Raw genomic sequence first — 22,296 nt, 5'->3', positions numbered from 1 at the left:
AGGTCCGGACCACGGGGGAGAGCCATGGTGTGTAGTCAGATGTTCCAGCGTGGGGCCCAGGCCGGAGGGTGTTCCAGCGAATTGGGGAGCTGGTGCGGACCCTCGTATCTCCACATATGGTCAGTGGCCAGTGGCCTCAACAGGCTGGGGTGTGGGCCAGACAGGCAGAGTCCTGGGCCGGCCCTGGTTCTGCTGAGGGCCAAGCTGCCCCTGGGCACACTGAGGTTGGAGAACTGCTGTCGTGCAGGACAGGGCTCTGCACTCGGAGTCTGGAGGACTAGCTCTGCCTGTGAGACCTTGGCCCATCCCCGTTACAGCTCTGACCTCTGTGACTGTCGGGGCGGGTCCTTCCCCTTCCCTGTGACTTGTCCTGCAGAGTCTGGGTGGACCATGCCCCACGTCCTGTCTGCCCCACCCGTGGCCCCTGGAAGCCTGGGGCAGGAGACCCTGCTGCCGAGCTAGGAGAGAAAGGGAAGCTCTCCTGTCATGCAGCCCATGGTCCTTCCTGGTCAGAGCCCCTGCCCTGTCTCCCTAAGCCCGGAGTTGTCCTCTTTACAAGGCTGGCCTGGGGGCAGGGGTGGGGGCCTGGGGGAGTCTGTGTCCAGGACTGGGCTAAAGGCTGGTTTTGCCTGTAGGCCTTTACTGCAAGCCGGGCTACCTGCTTGTCTTCACCCAAATCCCTTAATCACCTGGCCAGTCCCACCCCTATGAGGGCTGTGTCCTGGTGACCCTCACCTGGCTCTCAGCTGCCCAGGGTCCCGGGAGAAGGTCAAGGCTGTCCTTCTGCCGATGACCCAATCCCCCCGCCCCTTGGAAATTCCCCGGGGAGGAGGCCATGGGGGCCAGTCTGTCTGATGGGAGCGAGCTGGGAGCGGGGCCAGTGTGGGGAGGCGGTCTGGCGGGGACCGAGGACGGCCTTTTGTTTCCAGTGCCGGCTTTCCTGGGCGGCCCTGGGGAACATGCTGTCCCAATTAGAGCCCTGTGCTGCGTGTGCTCACGGAGGACTGGGTGGGGAGGCCCTTGTCAGTCCTGCAGCAGGCAGGGTCCTGGCGCTAGCCTGAGTGGTAGATCACCCCCAAACACCTCACACCCCAACTCTCCCCCTCTCTCCCTGCTTTCTGGGCAGGAGTGCGGCGACGGATGAGCTCTGGGTTCCCATGTGGGCGAGTGAGTGAGTGAGTGAAGGTGTAGTAGGGGCAGGGTGGGGACCATAGCCCTGCTTCAGCATCTGTCAGGTGGGAAAGGCCAGGGCAGGCCTCCCCTGGACCACCACGGGAACCTGGGCTGGAGCAGGCCTTGGGCTGGTGGGAGAGAGGAGTGCCCATCATGCAGTCTGGGCCCCCAGGCAGGAGGGCTGAGGGAGTCTCTGGTGGGTGTGGGTGTGGGTTGGCTTGATTGGCGACAGCCCCAGGTGGGGTCAGGTGTTGAGCTGAGCGTCAGCGTGGGAAGGTGGGTGGTGAGGGCCAGGTGCATGCAAGTGTCTGAATGAGGAGCCGTGGCCTCCCTTCCCGGCCCCTGTCAGGCCAGCTCTGTGCCTGCCCCTCGGGGTCACCACGTGTCCTGCCTCCTTCCCTGCAGAACTACGCTGCCATGAAGCTGGTGAAGCCCTTCAGCTGAGGGCGCCCCCACCCCATCCAGCTCCTGCAGACCTCTGAGGCCGGACCGTCCTGCCAGGGTGGGCGGATGCGCGGAAGGACTGACGAGTGCTCCCAGAGCGGCAGGCGTCGAGCCCTGGGGTCACCGCCTTTCATCATCGCTGTCTCCTCCGGCCCTCCCCTCCTTTGGATCGGCTCGCACACATTTCAGTATAAAACAGACAGAACCTCGATGTGCTGTGGCTGTGTGTCTCTCCTGTGCCTGAGTTGGGGCGACTGTAGGCCTGTCCTCTGGGGACAGTGTGTCAGGGCCTGACGGGGTGTTTCCTTGACAGTAAGGTGAATTGGGGAGCGGGCGGGGCTCAGTGCGTGGCCTGCCTGGTGGCCAGGAGTGTCTGCCCTTTCCCCAGGGCTTTTCCCTTGTCCCCTCTGTCCCCTCCTCACTCGGGCGTCTCCCCTTCCTCCCCAGCTGCCCTTCTCAGGAGGCACTCGCCTCTGCCTCCAGGTTCCTTTGCCCTGTGGGGAAGGGGTCAGGCCAGAAACTCCCAGGCAGGGAGGGCTGCTGGACCCTGGCTTCGACCTTGTCCCCCACGCTCCTGGGGCCTCTTAGGATTCCTTCCCTCTGCTTTAAAGAGCTGGTCCGGACAAAGCCACCTTTTCCTCTTGTGGCCTGAGCTTAGCCTTCGCTGCTGCCTGATGTTTCCTGCAAGAATCAGGCTTGATTGACAGGGGCAGCAGGAGCACCCCTGGAGAGAGAGCCAAGAGCTTGGAAATGGTGGCTTCCCAGAGAGAGGTCTCTGCCTCTCCCCCGACCCTGGAGGGGCTAGAACGCTGCCTGCCACCTCTCCTGTTACCAAGGAGGCTTCTCTTGTTTCTTTCTGAGAGGCCCCAGAGGGAACCTCCTAGCCCCCCATAGCTCTCAACTCTGGCAGAGGTCCTGCCACACCCCACCTGATTGGCAAGACTAGGGGTGTCTGAGGCCCACCCGGAGCAGGGAGCAGCACCTTGAAAACAGCGGTTCTATTCAGGCTGGAGGTGTCCAGGAGCCCCGGGGAGCCTGATACTGACACCTAGAGCCTGAACACACAGAACACACAGCAGGGACCGGGGGGGGGGGGCGCATAGTGATCCTGGGGAGGTCCCTCTGGGACAAGCCTTCACTGAGTAGCACCTGTGTGGAGGCAGAGTGGGAAGCAGGCACTGACAGCTGGAGGGAGAGGAGGTGCCAGGAGCTGCCTAGGAGAGGGACCCCTGAGGGGGGCATCTGAGAGCAGGGAAGAGGCAGCTGCTGGGCGGGGGAAGACCAGAGACCCTGGAGTGTGGGGGAGTCAATGGAGCCCTCTTCTGGGGGAGTGTGGGGGAGTCAATGGAGCCCTCTTCTGGGGGAGAGCAGAAAGAGTGAGCTTGGGACAGAAGGTCCCACTTCTCTCTCCAGGTGCAGGAGGGCAGGAGCAAAGGCGGGCTCGCCATGCAGCCATCAGCGGGTTAAACAATGGGGGTCACTGTGCTCTGTTTTTATCCTCCCTCTTTTTTGATTCCTCTGGGTTGCAGGTAATACCCTACTCAAACCAGTAAAGGGAATTTCATGGTTTTTTGGAAACGAAACATGTAGGAGGACTGGCTTCAGGCAGAGGCTGATCCAGCTGCTCAGCCTGGTCACTGAGGGCTTGGTGCCCTCTCTGCAGTCTACAGTGTGACTGCACTTGTGGAGCCAGGCTTGGAGCTGCTCCCTGGCCCTGTGTGGGCCACCAAGCAAAACAAGCAGGCACTGAACAGCTGCCCCAGCAACTGTGTACTGAGGGATTCACATGGAGGGTGCAGAAGTGAGTTCTGCACAACTTTGGTCTTGCATTACTTGCAGTGAGGCAAGGGAAGGGGCCCCTTATGGGAGCAGCAGAGAAGGGGCGCTGGCCGGCAGCCACGGGTGTTCCCAGCAGCAGGGAGGAGGCCGCGTGGGGGAGCAGCCAGAGAGCTCAGCTCGCTCAGGGCGTGGTCCGGGGAGAACGGGCCTGGAGGAGACAGCCCGGGCATGAGAGGGCTGGAAGGCGAGGCCCGGGTGTGGAGCAAGGAGTGTGCACTTGGTCCTGGAGGCGATGAAGGCACGCAGAAGGGCTCGGTGTGAGACTGAGCTTGACGAGCGCCACGTTGCTGGAAAACCCTTTTTATCCTGGTCCTTACCTGGGAGGACAGGGTTCCTCTCGGAGCTTATTCTCTGGATAAGTGTTGTGGCAAACTGCCTGTGATGGGATGGGCCGGGGGCTGGGCGCTTCCAGTGCTCCGGTCTGTGGTCACCAGTGGTGAAGAGTGACGGCTCAGGGTGCTGCGTGGCCACGTGCAGAGAGCTGTTCTGGAGGAACTGTTCACCAGTCCAGGAGCCAGCAGGGAAGATCTGAGAGGCAGGGGGAGGATGATTCCGTCACTCGAGAAGCATACATGTATAAATAAAATATGGTTCTACAGATGGGTGTGTGTGTGTATACATACGTGTGTGTTTCGTCTACACCGTCAGTCCCGTGTCCTCACCTCACCCTCACTCCTCCACTTCCTGTGATCAAACCAATCACAGTGAGGCCATTACCCTTGGTGGTGCTGGTGACGAGGAGGGCTGGGCCACTTTGAGGAAGGTTTTCTCCCCGTTAAAAAAGGATGCACACATCCACGTCCACATCCTCCGCCTCTTGATCTTGTGGAAGAATGTAACGGCCAGAGCTGTGGCTTCCCTCTTGGGATCAGGAAGGGACAAGCCTGGGGAAGAAGGCCGCCCACGGAGGGTGACAGAGCAGATGGGGAGGGAGAGCCAGCCCTGGCGCTGCCCTCCCTGCAGACGCGAGCCCAGGGTCCACCTCTGCTTGGATCGCGTGCTGCCTGCAGCTCCGGGCGCCCTCGCGGGTGCAGTCCGTTCCCCTCCCCTGCCAGCTGCTTTTACTGCCGTCGCCGGTGACCCGGGCTGCCATGAGCAGTCGCCACATCTGAGACGGCAGACGTTTATTATTTATTATAACAATTTTCCCACAGATGGCAGTAAAGTGTTCTAATAAAACCAGTGTGTTGAAGGAGTAGTTTTCTGATAGAAGTCAATTACCTTGAGAAAGGGGCACCTTTTTCCAATTCCCACAAGGGCACCAGCTCGCCCAGGCTGCTCAACGTGGGGATGCTTGCCCTTCACCCCCTCAGCAGGGGCGCTGCTCCCTGCTCCGCTTGCTGCCGCTCCTGGGCACCCCTGTGGCCTGCTTTTCCTTCTCCCTACAGCCTGGCCTTGGAGTCCCCCTCTGGCGGCTTGGTGTTCTGCAGGGCTCATTGCCCAGCCCTGTTCTCGTGCTGCCTACCCTGTAGGCAACCTCACCTGCTCCCCTGGCTTCGCGTGCCTTCCAGAGACTCCTGACCCTGGAATCGCATTCTGCAGCCTGGCCTCTCTCCTGTGCTGCTGGCGCATTGTCAACTGCTGACCAGCTGAGCATGACCCCTAGATGACTCAGTCCCCAAACTCCAACGTGCCTGCTCAGAGTCTCCATCCTCTACCCCACTGAAGGACCCCCGTGCTGCTGAGCCCTCCTCATCCCCTCCCCCCCGATCCAGGACACCCCCGAACCCCACAACTTCTGTGTCTGGAATCTGCGGGCCTGCAGCTTCCTGGCTTGCTCCCACCACCTCCACTTGCCATCAGACTCCCAGCAGGCCAACCCCATGGAAACCCAAGAGCCGCTGCCTTCAGCCCTCTTCCTCTCTAGCCACGCAGCAGTCTCATCCCACAGGAGGGGTCAAATACGCTGGCACAGGGCCCCCGAGCCCAGGCGGGCTCAGCTTGTGCCTTTCCCTCCACCTCTGCTGTCTTTCCTCTGGGAGCTCCCTCTGGCCTGTCCTGGGCCCTCCACCCTGCTCACTGGGTGCGGGGCCTCCTGCTGCAGAGCCCAGCACATGCCCAAGTCCCTGCACCTCCCACCCCCCTGGCAGTCTGTGCCCGCGGGGCTGGAATCGCATCTCCCAGCTTAATGAGACGTCTGCTTCTTGGAAGGGACTGTAGTGAGTGCTTTTGCAAGTTCTTTCTAAATAGCCAAGCCCTCAGAGCCATTGCAAATGGGATTGTATGTCCCGAAATCCAGTTCGTTCTCAACATTTGGGACCAATTCTGGCAGTGAGATGGAGAATAAATCTCATTTGTTAAAAAATGGTTTGGTAAAACTTGATAAGCCTCATATATCCAGAATCCCGCGTTCCTGCCTTTATTTTCACTGCTGGTGTTTTTGAGAGAGATTCTGTACACACACACACACATGCATAAATGCATACACAAACACAAATATGCACATCCACATATATGCATACATACACAAGTATACATGTGCACACACACAAATATACAAGAAAAGATGGGCATTTTCCATGAACTTTTTGAAGTACCCTCGGGTATACATATCTACACACACATCCATATGCACCTTCACATACGGACACCTACATATGAAGTACACTGATACATGTAAATATACGAAGACACTTCAAAAAGTTCGTGGAAAGGTGGCATGAAAATACACAGTTCCCATGAACTTTTTGAAGTTCCCCTGGCTGCGCACGTCTATACTAACACAAACACACATGCACAGCCCCATACAAATGGCCACATTCCATTTTCTGGTCCTTTTCTGGGGTTATGTGGGCAGCCTGGGACAAGGTGACAGGGAGGTCAGACGGACACAGAGGGAGCTCTGAGTGCAAGCCTGGCTGGTTCTGCCTGCGCCCCCTCCGCGTTTCCCATCTGTCCCCAGGGAACTCAAACCGGCCTCCGTCCTCTCTCCACGTGTTTCATAAATGTGGGATTACCGGATTTCCAGAGGAGCCAGGTGGGCATCTCCTGCCTGGGACCTGGTGACAGCCCGAGGCGTTTCCTGCTGGGGAGGGAGGCCTGAGTGAGGGCAGGGGGTTGGCCCAGCTAGGTCCTCACATGGCTGTGCGGTATGGACATGAGCTGGGGCAACTTTCCTCCCTCCTTTCCCAATCGCTTGTTCCTCCCGCTGGGGCAACACAGCTCCAGCTCCGGTTCCCTGTGGCTTGGCCCCGTGTGGGTTCCAGACCCTGTTTCTCTGCCCTTGTTTAGGGTGTGTGCGTGTGTGCATGTGTATGTAAAAAGAGAGACAACAGATGGAGACAGAAATAGATTCGTGGCAAAGGACAGAGACAAGCACAAAGACCGTGGCAGCAGGGGGCAGGAAGGAGACCAAGAGCCCCACGCCATGGCTGTGGCATTTCCTTAGCTCGTCACTCCGTCGGTGGCCACAGCTGGCTTCCTCCGGCCCTCTGCGCTGGCTCCCCTGAGAGTTCAGTTAGCAACAGAATGTGGCAGGGAGGAGAGATGACAGCCCGCGCCGGTCCCCAGATCCAGCTGGGCAGGCCTGCATCACATTTTCCTCGGAACCCGGGTGAACGGCTCTGCGGGCTTCCCCGGGCCCCTCTGCCTGTACGGCCGCCTGGTGTGTGAGGGGCAGCGGGTAGAGACTCAGTGCTTGCCCTGCCCGGTGCTCCGCCAGGCTCAGGGGTTCCCTATGGAGCCCCCAGGGAGCCCACCTGTGGCCCTGCTCAGATTGGACCTAGGTAGGAAGCTCTTCCCTTCACTGCGGGCTTCAGCAGAGATGGTCTGGGATCTTTTCAAAAGGAACCTGGCCAACAACCAAGGGTGAAACCAAAGCCCGCAATGCACTAGGGAATCACTCACACATGGCAGCTTTTGAAATAGCTGCTGGTCTAGTTTGTCTCTTTGCAATCTGTTTTTCCCTCTCCCTGTCCCCGAGCACTGCCCGGAGAACAAGGAGAAGAGGATATCCTTCAGGATAGGGAAGAGGGCCAGAAGCCCCAGGGAAAGCGCCCCGCTAGATCCCACCGGAAGCTGAAATGCGGGGTGGGCTCAGCCTGGGGTCGCTCTCGCCACAGAGACCAGCGGTGGGGCAGCAACGCTTGAAGGGCCAAAGGCTTCTTCAGTCCACAAAAGAACCCAGACCTGATCGTCTCTGGTCCCCAGAGACCTCCCCACAGCGTGGCGGCTGAGGGCATGACGCTGGGAATCAGAGGCACCGACGCCATTCCTGCCCCTCCCCCTCGCCGCACAGAAACAACGTGGTGAGGGTCTCCCCTCGCAGGGTGTGGGAAGGACCCCCTGCGACCATGCGAGGTGGGAGAGCCGTCGTGGTGATCCTGAGGAGCCCAGCCTGGCCCGGCGCTGGAGGGGAGGGTGAGTACTGAGGAGGAAGGCAGGGCGGCAGGAGGCGCTGGCTTGCCTGGGAGCCTCCTCTGACGTGGGCTGGGTCGACTCCATTTCCGCACCTGGACAGAGCCAGGCTTTCTCCCTGGGTGTGGGGAGGGAGCGGAGAGAGGCTGTGCGGCTGCCCCGACGGCCTGGCAGTGCCCACCGCCCCGCCCTGTCTCCTGCCCCGCGTCCAGGGGCTCCTTTCCTAGCCAGCAGCATGAGCTCAGCTTTCCACGTGCTGCCTTGGGGTGGGCTGGCCGAGGTGGCCCCCATGACCAGAACCCCGCTGGCTGCAGACCCGGCGCCCAGGCTCCTCTTGCAGCCGGTGACACCCGGTCACCCTCAGACACCCTGCCGCTGTCTTGGTCTTGGTCACAAGTGTGGGCATAGGCACTCCCAAGGGAGCTCCCGGGGCACACATGCTCTGTGTGTGTGTGTGCACGTGTGCGTGCTTCACGGTGTAGGCCAGAGTATTCTCTGGAAACCCAAGCAGAAAGGAGCGTGTGAATGTGGCCATCATCAGGCACAAATTAATCCCAGACATGCGAAGGGTTTTCTTTTTCATTCTTAGCCCTACTGCAAATTCAATTATGACGCTCTGCCAGCTACTGAAGTGAGGGGACAAGTCAGTACGTGGCTGGGCCTGGAAAATGGGGCAGGGCAGGGGACCCTTCTGCATCCACATTCTGTTCCCCCTCCTGCTCTCCTGGATCCAGGAAAGCGTCAAGGTCTCCTGGATCCTCTCGCCGCCCAGGCCGACCCCAGCAGCAGCAGTGTGCCAGCTGCCAGGTGGAAGCTGTGGGAATAGAGCTGGCCTCTGAGGGCTGGCCTGAGAAGTGACCCCTTGCAGCGCAGCTCATGGACTGGCACCGGCTCCCTAATGAGGCCTCCGGTGCCAGGGCTGGCACATGTGGTCACTCATCCAGGGAGACCTACCCTGATCGCGTCCAGGGAAGAGACGCTTGGCTGCTGGGCTCCTTGGCAAGATTTTGTGACCCTGTGGCTGTCTGAGGCCATGAGATACACTGGGCCTCTCCGTTGTCCTCAGCACTCACGGGCCACTTCTGATGGTGCCTTGGCTTCAGGCCGTCGCCTGCTTGTGGGGGTGCCTGTGTGAGCCACAGCCTGGTCTGCACTGCACATTGACATGCCACTCCTCTGGGCTCTGCTAATGAGGGTTTATCTCTGGGAGCTGACCCACCTTCCTCAGGCCCACAGCCTCCAGGGTCTTAGGCTGAAAGCTTGCCCTGGGTCGGGGAGCCCTCCTGGGTCAGAGAGGTCCCTGGAGAGGCCTGCCATTCTTTGGTGGCACCCTCCCCCATGGGCTGTGCTTATTTGTGCCCCAGGACCTGCAGGCACAGGGCTCAGGCTGGGGACAAGGGCTCTGCCGCTGCTCCCTAGGGGCCCAGTGGGGCTCTTATATAACCTAGGCCTGGCCGGGGACAGCTGGAGTTTCACAGTTCGGCTCATGCTGCCAGAGAATGAGAAAACTGGCCCTGAGGGAGCCTGCAGCCCAGAGGGTAGGAGGGAGAAGGGCAAGGCTGGATAGAGGGGGCACCCCATGGATTGGCTGTACAGCCCCTGGTCAGCCAGGGCCAGCACGGAGGAGCCCCCAGCCCCTGTCCTCCCCCAGGGCCACACCACATCAGCCAAGCCAAGCCACCGTCAGGCCAGGCTCACAGCCCTCACCCAGCACAGCCCGGCTGCCCACCCCATGAGGCCTCCCATCAGTGAGGGAGGGGAAGGGCCTCCAGACTTGGCTGCTTCAGAGGGGCACTGATCCCTCCAAGCAGGTCTCAGGGAGCCCTGGCCGCTGAGTGCCGCCTATGGGTCAAGTGCTGGACTGTGCCAGGACTATTGTCACCTTTAATCCTCACACATGGGAGAGAGCTATGCGGAGACTCAGGGGGTACACAGCTGGGAATGGAAAGTAAACCCCAGGTGCATGCTGTTTGCACCCTGCTTCCAGCCCAGCCACCCCACCTCCACCAGTGTCACCCCCGTAGACTTTCTCAGCCAGTACTTACTGAGCTGCCACTGTGCCCAGGCAAATGTGGGAGGGAAAGCCAGCATGGGGATGGGAGGGGGAGAATCCTGGGAGCAGAGGGAGCAAACCTGGAGAGAGCCTTCCAGGCAGAGGCATAGCAAGTGCAAATGCCCTAGAGCAGGACCGGGCTTGGCTCGCCAGCTGAGGATCACAGTGGCCGTGAGTGTGGGCCCCGCCCCGTGCAGCTCATCTGAAACCTCTGTGTGCCGGTCACGGAGGCTGAGCTCATTCCTATCCCTCTGGGTGCCCCTCGCTGGGACTGGTGTGGGCACCGTCGCCAGCCCAGACTGGGCAGGGTCCCTTGGCAGGCTTCTTTCCCTCGGCTGGCTCGATCTCGCTCTGGGAAGTGCTTCCGGAGTTCACACTCCTTGTGCCCACTCTGATCCCGCTGGGGATTCGGGCAACACGCTGTTTCCAGATGGGCAAGGGTGACTATTTATTTTATTTTTAAAAATAGCTTTTATTGGGTTTTGTCTTATTACAAAGTAATATATGTTCATTATAGAAATTTGAGAAAATAGCTAGCAAAAAGAAGAGTATAAAACAGCCACTAATCCCATTACCCAGAAAGAATTGCTGTTGGCATTAGGGTAATTCTAGAATTTTCCACGTATAAAATATATGTTAGTTTTTTTTTTTTAAATGTGATCTCACCGTACATAGTGGTTTACAACCACAGTACTGAGAACATCCATCCGTATCACTGAGCATGCCCTGCAGCGTGATCTCATGGCTGTATCATTTGAGCAGGAGTCAAGTTCATTTTTTCTTTTTTCAGTGTCTTGTCCACAGGTCTTTTCCATGGTCATTCCATGGCATGGCTTTTTGCAGCATTTAAGCCATCCTTGAGATAGGATGCCTGAGGTGTGGTCAGGGGTCTGGGTTGGGAGGGTGGGACTCTGCTTCCTGTGCTAGGGAGAGACCAAGGAGCTAGGGTTTAACGAAGCAAACTGTCCCCACAGCTGTCCACAGTGCTGCCATAGAGGAAGGACTCTGGGCTCCCATCCTGCCTCAGGCCACCTCCACCACCGCTGTCCACCGCAGGCTGGGGTGGGGTGGGAGTAACACTCCTGAGAGTCTGTTGGGGGCTCTGCAGGAGAGCGGGGGCTGGGAGAGGACCCCCACGGGAGTGCAGGTTCAGCGTGGATGAGCCACGTGTCTGAGTCTCACCAACTGTAAAAACCGTGCTTCCTCCCTGAAGCCACCTCTGATGTTTCCACCAGGGCAGGCTTGGGCCCTTACCATGCCCTGAGTGTGTCCACAGTGATGGCTTGGGCCGGTCTGAACTTGACTCTGCTCTCTGGTTCCCTCCCCATCACCTTCAAGGCCTGGGCAGCTCTGTCCTCTGCCTCGAGCCAAACACAGGCTCATCTCCTCTCTTACTGTGATGTCCGGATGCTGGGGTGTAAAATGAGGCCCGTGGGGCCGGCACCGCGGCTCACTTGGCTAATCCTCCATCTGCGGCGCTGGCACCCCGGGTTCTAGTCCTGGTTGGGGCGCCGGATTCTGTCCCGGCTGCTCCTCTTCCAGTCCAGTTCTCTGCTGTGGCCCAGGAAGGCAATGGAGGATTGCCCAAGTCCTTGGGCCCTGTACCCACATGGGAGACCGGGAGGAAGTACCTGGCTCCTGGCTTTGGATCGGCGCAGCGCACCGGCCATAGCAGCCATTTGGGGGGTGACCCAACGGAAGAAAGACCTTTCTTTCTGTCTCTCTCACTGTCTAACTCTGCCTGTCAAAAAAAAAAAAAAAAAAAAAAAAAAAAGAATGAGGCCCATGGTAGGCGCTCAAGTTTTTTTTTTTTTTTTTTTTTTTTTTTTTTTTTTTAAAGATTGATTTATTTATTTGAAAGGTAGAGTTACAGAGAGGCAGAGGCAGAGGCAGAGGCAGGGGCGGGAGGGGTGGGGAGTCTTCCATCTGCTAGTTCACTCTCCAAATAGCTGCAATGGCCGGAGCTGCACCTATCTGAAACCAGGAGCCTGGAGCTTCTCCTGGGTCTCCCACACTGGTGCAGGGGCCCAAGGACTTGGGCCATCTTCTACTGCTTTCCCAGGCCACATCAGAGAGCTGGACTGGAAGAGGAGCAGCCGGGACTAGAACCGGCGCCCATATGGGATGCTGGCAATGCAGGCAGCAGCTTTACCTGTTATTTCACAGCCCCAGCCCCAACACTCAGGTTTTAAATATTCTTCGAATGTTTTCCTCTCTCACCAGAGTCTCGGTCTTTGGAGGGACACTTGTGTAAAACACTGTTGTCTCTATGCCTCCCTCACCCCTAGGAAGAGTAGCACAAAGACAAAGCCGAGTAGCTGACGTGTGGGTTGACCCTGGACACCACTCACGCCACTTGGCCCCTGCAGTCCCTCGGGGTCTGAGGCAAGACACAGCAGCAGCACCGCCCTCCCGTGTCACCTCTTGCTCTGCTGCTTTCTATGTGTCAGTTTTGGGTGTGAATTTGGTTAATTAAATGGATTTGCAGATTCTCTGGCCTGGATTCAAGTAACCTTCACTGAAATGCAGACACGGCTCTTAGAGACTGCTGCCTTGGCACCTCTCAGGTTGAAGAGACGCGAACATGCCAACAGAAGAGCAGAGCAGGTGGACGGACAGCTAACAGCGCCTCTCTGAATTGGCGGCAGAGCTCAAACAGAAGGCTTCCCCTAGCGAGGGCTCAACTGACAGACCGCATTAGGGAGTGGGGCAGGATCCCTGCGTGTCCCTTGGTGCACTTGGCAGGTGCTCAAGTCTCTTGTGTACAAAGGTGTAGAATTTGCATATAACCTCTTCCCATTCTCTGCACTTCAAAGCATCCCTGGATTACTTGTGATGCCTAACGCAATCTAAATGCAGTGCGGATCCCTGTCTTACTCTGCTGTGCAGGGAATAATGACAAGAACAAGTCTGCACATGTGCAGTACCGATACTTTTTTTTCCCCAAGTATTTGTGATCTGTGATCGTTTGAATCTGCAGAGGCAGAACCTGTGGACACAGAGGGCTGGCTGCAGTCGGATTCGTCAGGAAGCCGGTGGCACAGGCAGAGATGCCCAGGCGCTGCCACCCTTCACCGGCAGCAGTACAGTGACCTGGGCGGAATGAGAACACGACCGTCGTCCAGGGGAACGCAGGGGGCTGTAGCCTCTGTTCCAGGTGTGTGCTCGCTCTCCCCGGCCAGGGGCTCGTGATTGGAGACCACTCCATCCTGCGAAAGCCTGCAGTGGGGCCAGGAAGCTAGCGTGGGGGCTGCTCTGTGTCTTTGTGCCAGTGTGCGTCTGTGAGGGGCTTTTATGACTAAGTGTTCCACTCACCTCCCTGGCTGGGAGCACGCCCTCCCACCCCCCTTCCTCTCATTTATTCCCCCCTGCCCCTGCCTGACCCTCATTAACTCAAAGTGTAAAAGCTGTTTGTCTGCAGCCCCCTTGCCCCCTTCCTCCCCCTGCTGGGGGCTGGGCCAGGCCCTTCTCTCCCCTCCTGGATGCTCAGGCCTTGTGGTTTATGAGCTCGGCCCTAATGGCTAGGCCTCACCTTGTTAGGGGCTGGCCTCGTGCTGCTCAGAAGACCCATAAAGAGTCTGTGATCCCCCACCCCCACCCTGGGGGGCCCAGATTGCCACCCGTCCCTCAGCAGCTGGCACGGATGGTGCCCTGTGCACCCCTAAGGGCAGTGGTGCAGATTCGCCCCTCCCCAGGCTGTGCTAGATGCCAGGGTGCAGCAGTGCGTGGACGGCTACCTTCAGCTTTGTCCCTTCCACCCCTGCCTGGAAGGAGAAATCGTCCATCTGCGACCCCTGGAGGAAAGGACCCGGGACAGAGAGGAAGGAGGGGAAGTTGGACCTGGGATTAAAGCAGAGTCAGTGTGGAGGGCTTGGAAGCTGGTGGAAGTGCCTGCTGTGCTGCCAGGGCCCGGGGAGGGGCCAGAGCCTTGGTAGGACTGCAAACTGTCCTTCATGGGGAGGGAGCCTCCCCAGGGAGGAGACTCAGTTGCCCCTCTCGGCAGGTTCCCTTCTCCATCCTCCAGGGCCCCAGCAGGCTGGGTGTGGCATCCTTGGGCCGCAGAGGGAGTCTGCCCGGCCAGAGGGCTCGCCTGCCTCTCTCCCAGGGGAGAGCCCTGCTGGGCAGGCAGAGGAGAGCAGGGTGGGGTGTCCGCCTCCTTCCCCATGCTGGCAGAGGGCCAGAACAATCCCGGAGTCAGAGTGCATCCAGGGCTTGTGGCCAGGAGACCCGCCTGACCCTGCTCAAGAAAGCATCTGAGGTTTCACTACTCAGGGGGAGCCACCGGTTGCCTTGAGAGCCTGGTGGGGTTTACATGATGGAAACAGCCCTGCACACGGTGGTCCATCTGCTGGCCAGACAGATGGGGCTCGGGCCTGCTACTGGAGGCAAGAGGTCTGCAGAGGACACACTGGCCTCCCTGGAGCTGGGCAGGGGCTGCCCGTACAGGGTGCCCAGTGGCTCTGAAATCTCCCTGCAGGGTGTTCTCCCTGGCTCCCACAGCCGCCTCTCTCTGTTCCTCATTTGAAGGTTGGCCCTTCCCTGCGTTCCAGGGCGGGTCACTGAGATGGCTCCCTTCTCAGGGTGAGCTGGGTGAGACCCATCCTGCCCTTCCTGACTTTGGTGGCCCAGAGGACCCTCAGGGACCAGGCCAGGCAGGTGGCGGTGCTAACTGGGGATGGCAGGGCAGGATTCCCTGAGTCTCTGACTCTGTTGCAGGCCAACCGTCTCCCCAGGACAGGGGCTAAAGCAAACGTCAGGGGAGCAGAGCTGAGGATGGATGTGGAGACCCTGCTGGGGCTTATTCCCTGGGTGCTCTGACTTGCTTCTGGGTGCACAGGGGGCCTGACCTGGCACTGCTCGGGGGGCTGCCTGGGTGGCCCTCAGCTGCTCTGGGCTGTCCTGCTCCCTCACGGCTCTCCCAGCCCAGGCCCTCGCTGGCCCCTGTGGTGGCTGCTCTGGGACTCACTCAAAGCCACCACTGACCTGCCTCCCTACCCGCCAGGGTAAAAATAGATATTTCCACCGCGGCCACCTCCGCAGCATCAACTTTCTCCCACTTGAGCTGCTGCCAGTGCTCGGCTCAGCGAGCGGAGCACGAATTACGGGGCCGAGCCTGGCGTCAGGGCCCTGCGCAGGAGCCAGGCTGCTCATGAATGCCCTATTGTTCGGGGAGGTGACCCCGGGTGTCTGTCCTCCGGGCCTGGGGCCTGTCCTGCTCACCTCCGGGTCTCCATCCATTGCTTTGGCTTCGAGCCTGCCTGACCTTCCACCTCGTGCTGGAGGGGAGGCCTGGGTCCTCCTGACAGGGCCAGCTCCAGGGGCACATGGCCCATGCAGTAGCACAGGGCCCCATGCTTGGTTCAGTGCACTGCCAGCACCACCTTGAAATCCTTAATGATTTTTTAAAAAGGGGCCCCGTGCTTTTATTTTGTGCTAGATCCCACGGATGGTGTAAGTAGGCCTGCTGTACAAGGAGCCACTGCTCTGATGGGAGAGACATTGTCTCTGCATCCTCAGAGCCCCAGGTCTGCTGGGAGAGGCACAACTCTCAGAGATTGGAGACAAAGACGTAGCTGCCCTTAGAACACACACTGGAGGGGCAGCTGGCGGCTCGGCCCCTCATGGGCTCCAGGCCAGTGAGGAGACGCGGAGCTTACTCTCTCTTGGGGAGTCCCACGTCTAATGGGCAGGGGTAGCCTGTGTTCTTAGCGAGTAGGCATTCTGATAGGGGTGCAGGCTGTCATCAAGTGGGGACACTGTGCCCTTGGGAACCCTGAGACGCACGTGTAGCAGGGGCAGGGCCTGAGCCATGGTGGGTACCGATTCCCACACGAGCTGTCCTGGAGGAGGGTCTTGGGCCTGGGCCCTGGCAGGAGACAAGGAAGATGAAGCAGAGGAAGCCTGTCCCACTGGCCTTGGGGAGGGGGCGAAATGCTGTCAGGCAGAGACAGTGGCAGAGAAGGTGGAGGCACGGATCTGCTCCCTGAGTGGGGTGAGTACTCTGCCCCAGAGGCCTCCTCCTCCCTGAGAGCCCAGCTTGGGGTCACAGGCTGGCTGCTTCCCTCTGCCCTTGGCCCAGCAAGGGTGCTTCCAAATCCGGGGCAGGTGCAGGGCAGCCAGGGCTGGGGAGGCTTCCTGTGGCTTCTCCCCACACAGAGCCCTGGGCAGCATCTCAAGGAAGACCCTCTCCTGCGGGGTCTGTCTCTGACCTGTGACCTGCCCTGGGCTGGCCACAGCCAGGCCACCAACTGCTGTGGTTCCTAGGAAGTGTGTGGGTGCGAGTCCTGGGGACAGTTTGGGTTCTGCATGTGTGGTGCGTGCCGTAGGCTTGTTGGCCTCAGAGCATGAGGCTCAGGGCGTATAGTGGAGGGCCTGGTGGCAGGTGGGGTCCTTCCACCAGAAGAGGGGGAGCTGCTGAGCGTGAGAAGTTGGTGGTGAGAGGATCTTGGGGAACCCAGGTGAGGGCTCTGCCTGGGGCTGGTGACAGATATCTTGAACTTCTGCAGAACGACTGTGTCCTCCCAGATGAGGGGTAGAGCTGGGCACCATGGCCATGGGTGCCCCCAGGCAGGCCCTCTTGGCAGACTGTGGGGAGCAACTGGGAGCAACTCGGACTAGACTAAGTTACTGGAATTAAGACTTATTCTATGCATCTGCTCTCCCACAATATGGCGCTGGGAGAGGAGGAAATAGCTTCTACACAGCTGCCTCCAGTTCAACCAATAAACAGCAGGACCTGCTCCTGATTGGAGGAGAGCAGCATACTCGGCGTGTGGGTAGCAGAGTTGGGATTGGTGGAAGAGGACTATAAAGGAGGAGAGAGACAACATGCACCAGGAACATCTAAGAGGAACACCTGTGCAGCCCGCGAGAGAGCCGGCCAGCGGTGTGCCGCTCCCCCGCGGAAGTGGGGAAAGCGGCAGGGGGAACCGCCCTTCCACGGAGGTGGAAGGGACGGTAACCAACCCGGGAAGAACCAGCAGCAAACCCGGGGAGGGCCGAGCAGACAAAAGAACAGCGCAGGGTCCTGTGTCGTTCCTCCACGAAGACGGGGAGCGACATAATGGTGCCGTGACTCGGATATGAAGCCTAGGCAGGGTTTAGTGTCGTTCCTCCACGAAGAGGGGGAGCGACAGCAGACAGGGTTCCTTAACCAGGCTTGCTGAGCACAGTTCCCGCCATGCACAGAATGTGGCTGTGTTGGGCCCACGCTTGCCGTGTGGAGTGCCAGCGCCCGCCCTCCCTGTGGAGCCGCAGTGCAGGGCAGGGGCCGGGCTGTCTGCATCTGAGGCCCTGTGCAGGTCAGCCGGCAGCAGGTGTGCAGCCGAACCTGCACACCACCCCTCTGGGAACACCGCCTGTACCAGTGGTCCTGGCATTTGTGGGGTTTGTCCTCCCTAGAAGTCAGGGTGAAGACTCCTGCCCCGGCCCCCACCTGAAGCTGAGTGTGTGCAACGAGTGCCAGTCAGGTTACTGACATCAGGGCTGGGCTCAGCTCAGCTCAGTCCTCCCAGAAGCCCCTGACTTTGGGCAGCCCTTGCAGAGCGGTTCCTGTGTGAACCCCACAGCCATGGCCGTAGGCCCTTACAAGTGGGGAGATAACACCCAGCTCATCTGGCCCAGGCCAGGAGCCTAAGCCTGCACAGTCAGGCAGGGGGAGCGGAACACTGAGCTCCACTGCCTCCTAGCCTGTATGTATCCTCACGGTGCATGGATCCTCACTTCTCTCACTCACTCACTCACTCACTCCTTCCTTCAGTTAGTCAGCAAGTATCGACCGTTGTGGGCTGAGCAAGCAGGGCAGGCAGGTGAGACCCGACCTGTCCTCTGGGAAGCAGCCTGAGCTGGCACCAAGTGTCCCTGCGCCCTGTAGGGCAGCCAAGGCTGCCCCTGGGCCCAGAGAGTAGGGTCCCTAGGAAACTTCCGGGGACTCCAGAGCTGCCCTAGGATTCGTGGGACAAGAAGAGTGTGCCCAGCGGTCCTGGTGAGGGAGGAGTTGAGACTGGGGAGACCTCAGCATCCAGCTCTTCTCCAGGCGCGGGCCCCAGGTCTGTGGGCCGGACCTCCCCTCACACCTCAGCCCTGGGGCCCTCTCTGCCGGGTCATTTGCCTCCTCTTGAGCCCTCGGAGGAAGTGTCCCCTGTCCCCAGCGGGCTCCCAGAGGGACTCTGCTGTCCTCCGTAGCCTCCGCCCTCCCTGTCACCTCCACTCCAGAGAGCAGCCTTCATCTTCCCCACCTGCCTGTCTGCCGGAGCCCCCAGCAGCTGTGGGGGAAATTGGGCCATTTGAAGAATAAAGGCGAAGGCAGGAGGGGAGGAAGCGCCCGTCTCAGGGCCCAGCCCACAGCTGGGGTGAAAACCTGTTCCTCGTTAACACCCGGAGTCGGGGACAGAACGGGGGTGTCGCGCCTCCCCGGCCCTCCCTCGGGGACTGGGAGGTGCAAGGCATGCTGGGAGACGTTCGCTGCAGTTATTGGGAGCAGATGGGAAGGACTGGGGGCGGGGAACCCGAGGAGGAGGGGGCCGGCTTCGGGCGGGTGTGGTGGGAGCGTGGGCAGGAGGGGATGGGCGGCCCTTCACCTGGGCCTCCAGGGCGCTGAGCCCAGGGTCTGGACCTGTCTCCTCCCTGGGAAGCCCTCTGGTCCACACTGAAGGGGGTTCCGGGGCTGGAGCACATGGAGGCCTCCAGGAGCGCAGAGCAGCCAAGAGCCAGGCGTCAGGTCCAGGGTGTTGGGTCCCCGCTGCACCCTGTCCCTCACTTGAGCCCTTCTAGGGTCTGAGGAGCCCTGGGCAGGACTCTCGCTGGGTGGAGGCTGGGGTGGGATTTGGGGCTGGACTGCATACAGGAAGCCGGGGGAAGCTGCGAGTAGGCATTGACCAGAGGGCACGTCTGAGGACACTGACAGGTGGTGATGCTGGCGACAGCCACGGTGACGATGTCCGCGCTAGGCTCACTTGTGTGTGGGTGAGGTAGGGGCGCCTGCGGGTGACCCTCCCGGCTTTCGTGCTAGCACTGCCCTCCACTGGAGGAACTCCTGACTTTAGGAGACTCTGGGTTCTGACCCCAGCAGAGGAGAGGCAGCTCGGAGCTCGGCCCCTCACTTCATGAGGCTTGGCTGAGTGCAGCCCCGACCTGGGGGTTTTCCTGGTGCAGGACCCAGGCCCACTCGGCACTGAGGTTGGTGTTCTGGTGTGGAAGCCACAGGGTCCTACGGGACGAGGCAGTGCTGTTCCCAGGGTGGGAGGCAGGGTGGGATTAAGGCCACAGCTCTGCCCCCAGTGGCCCCTGCTCGGCTAAGTACTCTGCCCACCAAACCTAGGCTCAGGCAGGCTCCCTGCCACACTTCCTGTTCCACATGGCGTGGGCCCAGACTCCTCCTGCAATGTTTTAATTAGATCCCAGGCTCATTAGCGGCCCAAATGCCTTCCAGAAACCCTGCAGCTGCTCCAACCCTCCCCACACCTGCCTGTCCAGCTGGGCCTCCCCCACACCTGGAAGACATCGGGGCCTCCAGCCAGGGCCCACACCCCAGTCTCTAACAGCCAGGGCCAGAAGAGAAGCAGGCACTTCTGCAGAGGGAGGGGGCCACAGGAGCAGTGCCTCCCCAGACCCACCACCTCGGCCCAGGCAGGGCGGCTAAGAAGTGACCTGTGGCCATGGTACAGGAGACGAGGTCAGATGCCCCCTGCCTGCTGTGGCTGAGGCCCAGGAGCCCGTGTCTGGGCCCCTTCCGCCTCGCCGTGCCTGGGCCCTCCGGCAGGGACCCCTGGGGAGGACCTGCTCAGGCCCTGGAGTGTTTGCTGTCTGCTCGCTGGCAGAGCACAAGAAGGGTCTGGAAGAGGAAGCAGGGCTGGAAAAGGGGCTGGGGAAGCCATGACTTTGATCTCAGCAGGCTTCCCTGACCGGCTGGCAGCTCCTGCAGGATTTACCAGCTGGAATCATGCTTCAGAGAAGGTCAAATGCAAGGTCTTGGCCCAGGCATGGACTCAAGTTTGCCCCTGACAACAATGCCCCTTCATGGTCTTTGCTGCACCAACTCTAGGGGGCACCATTCCCATGGAATCCAACAAATGAGTGAATTGCACGCTCATCGACGTGGCTGTAGAGCTTTGCAAGTACTGACTGATCCCTCACCCTGCCCTGAAGAGATAGGGTCTATTACTTATTCCTGTTTCACAGGTGAGCTAGGGAGCAGTGGATCAGCTCGTTCATGTCCACATGGGTAGCAAGTGGCCGGCTGCAATAGGGTTCCAGCCGCTGTGGTCTGTGCTCTGTCTCCATGCTTCTCCCCTCTCCAGTAGGCTGTGTGCTGCCCCCTGGAGTAGGCAGATGTGGCCCTGTGCCGGGCTTTCACCCACAGTGGGCAATCGGAGTGGGAATTGCTGCCACCTGTCGCAGAATGGTTGGGAGATTGTAGCTCGTGGTGAAGGCCAGGCGAGTTACTTCATTTCTTGCAGCCTCAGTGTGCTCGGTGCAAAATGGGAAAGCCGTCTTAGCTCACCGAGTGCTCTGGGCGTGCACGGAGTGCCAGAGTGTCCTCAATTTCCCCATTGTGGTTCTGACCCTGCAGGGCAGGACAGACATCCCGGCCGCCCACCCCAGCCAGGCCCCTCTGCGGATGAGATTTTGCGATGGAGACCCTCTCATTAAAGGAAATGTGTGAGGACCCGGATTTAAGACAGGTGCAAGCAGAGCAGCCTAGAGAGAGGACAAGGAGGCTGATGCTGGAGCACTTGGCCCCGAGTCCCCCTGCCCCGTCCTCCAAGGTGTCGCAAAGAGCCTTGGGTCTCCTCTGGCCTCAATATCATTGTTCTGAGGGGGCTGACTGTCTTTTCTGGGGACCCCTGGTGGGCCTGCCCTGGACCTCTCTCCCTCCCTCACCTGATGGCAGTTCTGGGATGAGTGAGCCAGTCTAGGGAGGACACATGGAGGCAAGAGCCTTGAGCTGGGGTTCTCTTACGTCCCGGGAGCAAAGGAAGGGAGCAGAGAGAATGAGAGAGGGAACCCCTCCTTCAGCCATCCTAGATCTGATGGTGGAAACCTTACATGGCTTTTCCATCTGCCCCCACCCTTCCTAGTGTTCCCCGGCAGGACGCTGGGAGGCACTGGTGGCCCGAACAAGCTCAAGCCCTGAAATACTCAACCAGCCTCTGGGGCCTTCTGTTCCTGTCCCAGGTGGCCAGACCTTGGAGACAGGGATGGGAAGGGTTGGGGGTGAAGGGGGCTGCAGAGTAACTCCGCTCCTGGGCTGGCCCCCGGGGACTCTCAGATGCAGGCTCCTCCCCAGCCGTCCTGCACACCTGTGCCCACCCTGCTGCTGGATCAGGACCCCATCCTCATTTGACCTTAATTACCTCATTAAGGGTCCCTTCTCCAAATGCATTCACGTTGACAGTACCGTATGTCAGAATAGTTAAGAGAAAGACTGACTTCCACGGTTGTGTAAGTTTGGGGAAAGCTTGAATTTTTTTTTTTTTTTTTTTTTTTTACAGGCAGAGTGGACAGTGAGAGAGAGAGACAGAGAGAAAGGTCTTCCTTTGCCGTTGGTTCACCCTCCAATGGCCACCGCGGCCGGCGCGCTGCGGCCGGCGCACCGCGCTGATCCGATGGCAGGAGCCAGGAGCCAGGTGCTTTTCCTGGTCTCCCATGGGGTGCAGGGCCCATGCACCTGGGCCATCCTCCACTGCACTCCCTGGCCACAGCAGAGGGCTGGCCTGGAAGAGGGGCAACCGGGACAGAATCCGGGGCCCCGACCGGGACTAGAACCCGGTGTGCCGGCGCCGCTAGGCGGAGGATTAGCCTAGTGAGCCGCGGCGCCGGCCGAAAGCTTGAATTAACACTGGACTCTTGACTGCAAGGTCTTTGTAGGTCGCCTCGCTGTGAACCAGCGTGTTCCAAGGTGGAAGGGACAACACGCTGTGTTTCCCACCCACGTCTGACCCTGGAACTCACTTCAAGGTCATCGTCCTGTGCAACTAGTGCCTCTCGGATCTCAGTGTGGGGCTTGGTGGCCTCCTGGGTTCCCAGGCAGCGATTCTTCACCTGGGTACCCCACGGGCAAGCTCAGCAGCACCGTCCTGCTGAGAATGGAGCAGGACCAGGAGCTCTTCCTGGTTAGGCAGGCTGGGTCTCCAGTGAAGAACCTCTGTGTGTGATGCGGCCAGCCATGCCTGTCAGTGTGCCGAGAGAGGTTCCCAGACCTACAGCTGCCTTGCTTTCTCTCCTCCCTCTTCGGTGAAGTCCCTAACACTGACTGGCAGCTGTGCCCTCCCTGGGCCCCTGGGGCGGCACTCTTTGCTGTGATAGGCCCTTGTGTCTGCTGCGTTTCAGCTGTAGCCTTGCCTGGAAGGTGAGTGGCAGACAGTCCTCAAACCCCTTTGATCTTTCTTGCGTAATCCCCAATACCCTTTGCTGCAATTGCGGCCCTGGGC

The 22,296-nt window shown here is 59.8% G+C and overlaps 1 protein-coding gene across 20 annotated transcripts in view; it reads left to right on the top strand.

Annotated features, from left to right (window-relative positions):
• The window catches only part of DYSF (dysferlin), a 190,146-nt gene extending 188,318 nt beyond the window's left edge, over window positions 1-1,828 (top strand). For all 20 annotated transcript variants that reach the window (XM_051842769.2, XM_002709783.5, XM_002709780.5 and 17 more), the window contains one exon: window positions 1,579-1,828. In XM_051842769.2, the coding sequence (XP_051698729.2) occupies window positions 1,579-1,617 (39 nt within the window). In that variant the 3' untranslated portion in view covers window positions 1,618-1,828. The remainder of the gene's footprint in view (window positions 1-1,578) is intronic.
• Window positions 1,829-22,296: the final 20,468 nt, after the last annotated feature.

Source organism: Oryctolagus cuniculus, chromosome 2, assembly GCF_964237555.1.
Source record: "Oryctolagus cuniculus chromosome 2, mOryCun1.1, whole genome shotgun sequence".
Taxonomy (NCBI): Eukaryota; Metazoa; Chordata; class Mammalia; order Lagomorpha; family Leporidae; genus Oryctolagus; species Oryctolagus cuniculus.
This window is presented reverse-complemented; position numbering and strand designations above follow the sequence as displayed.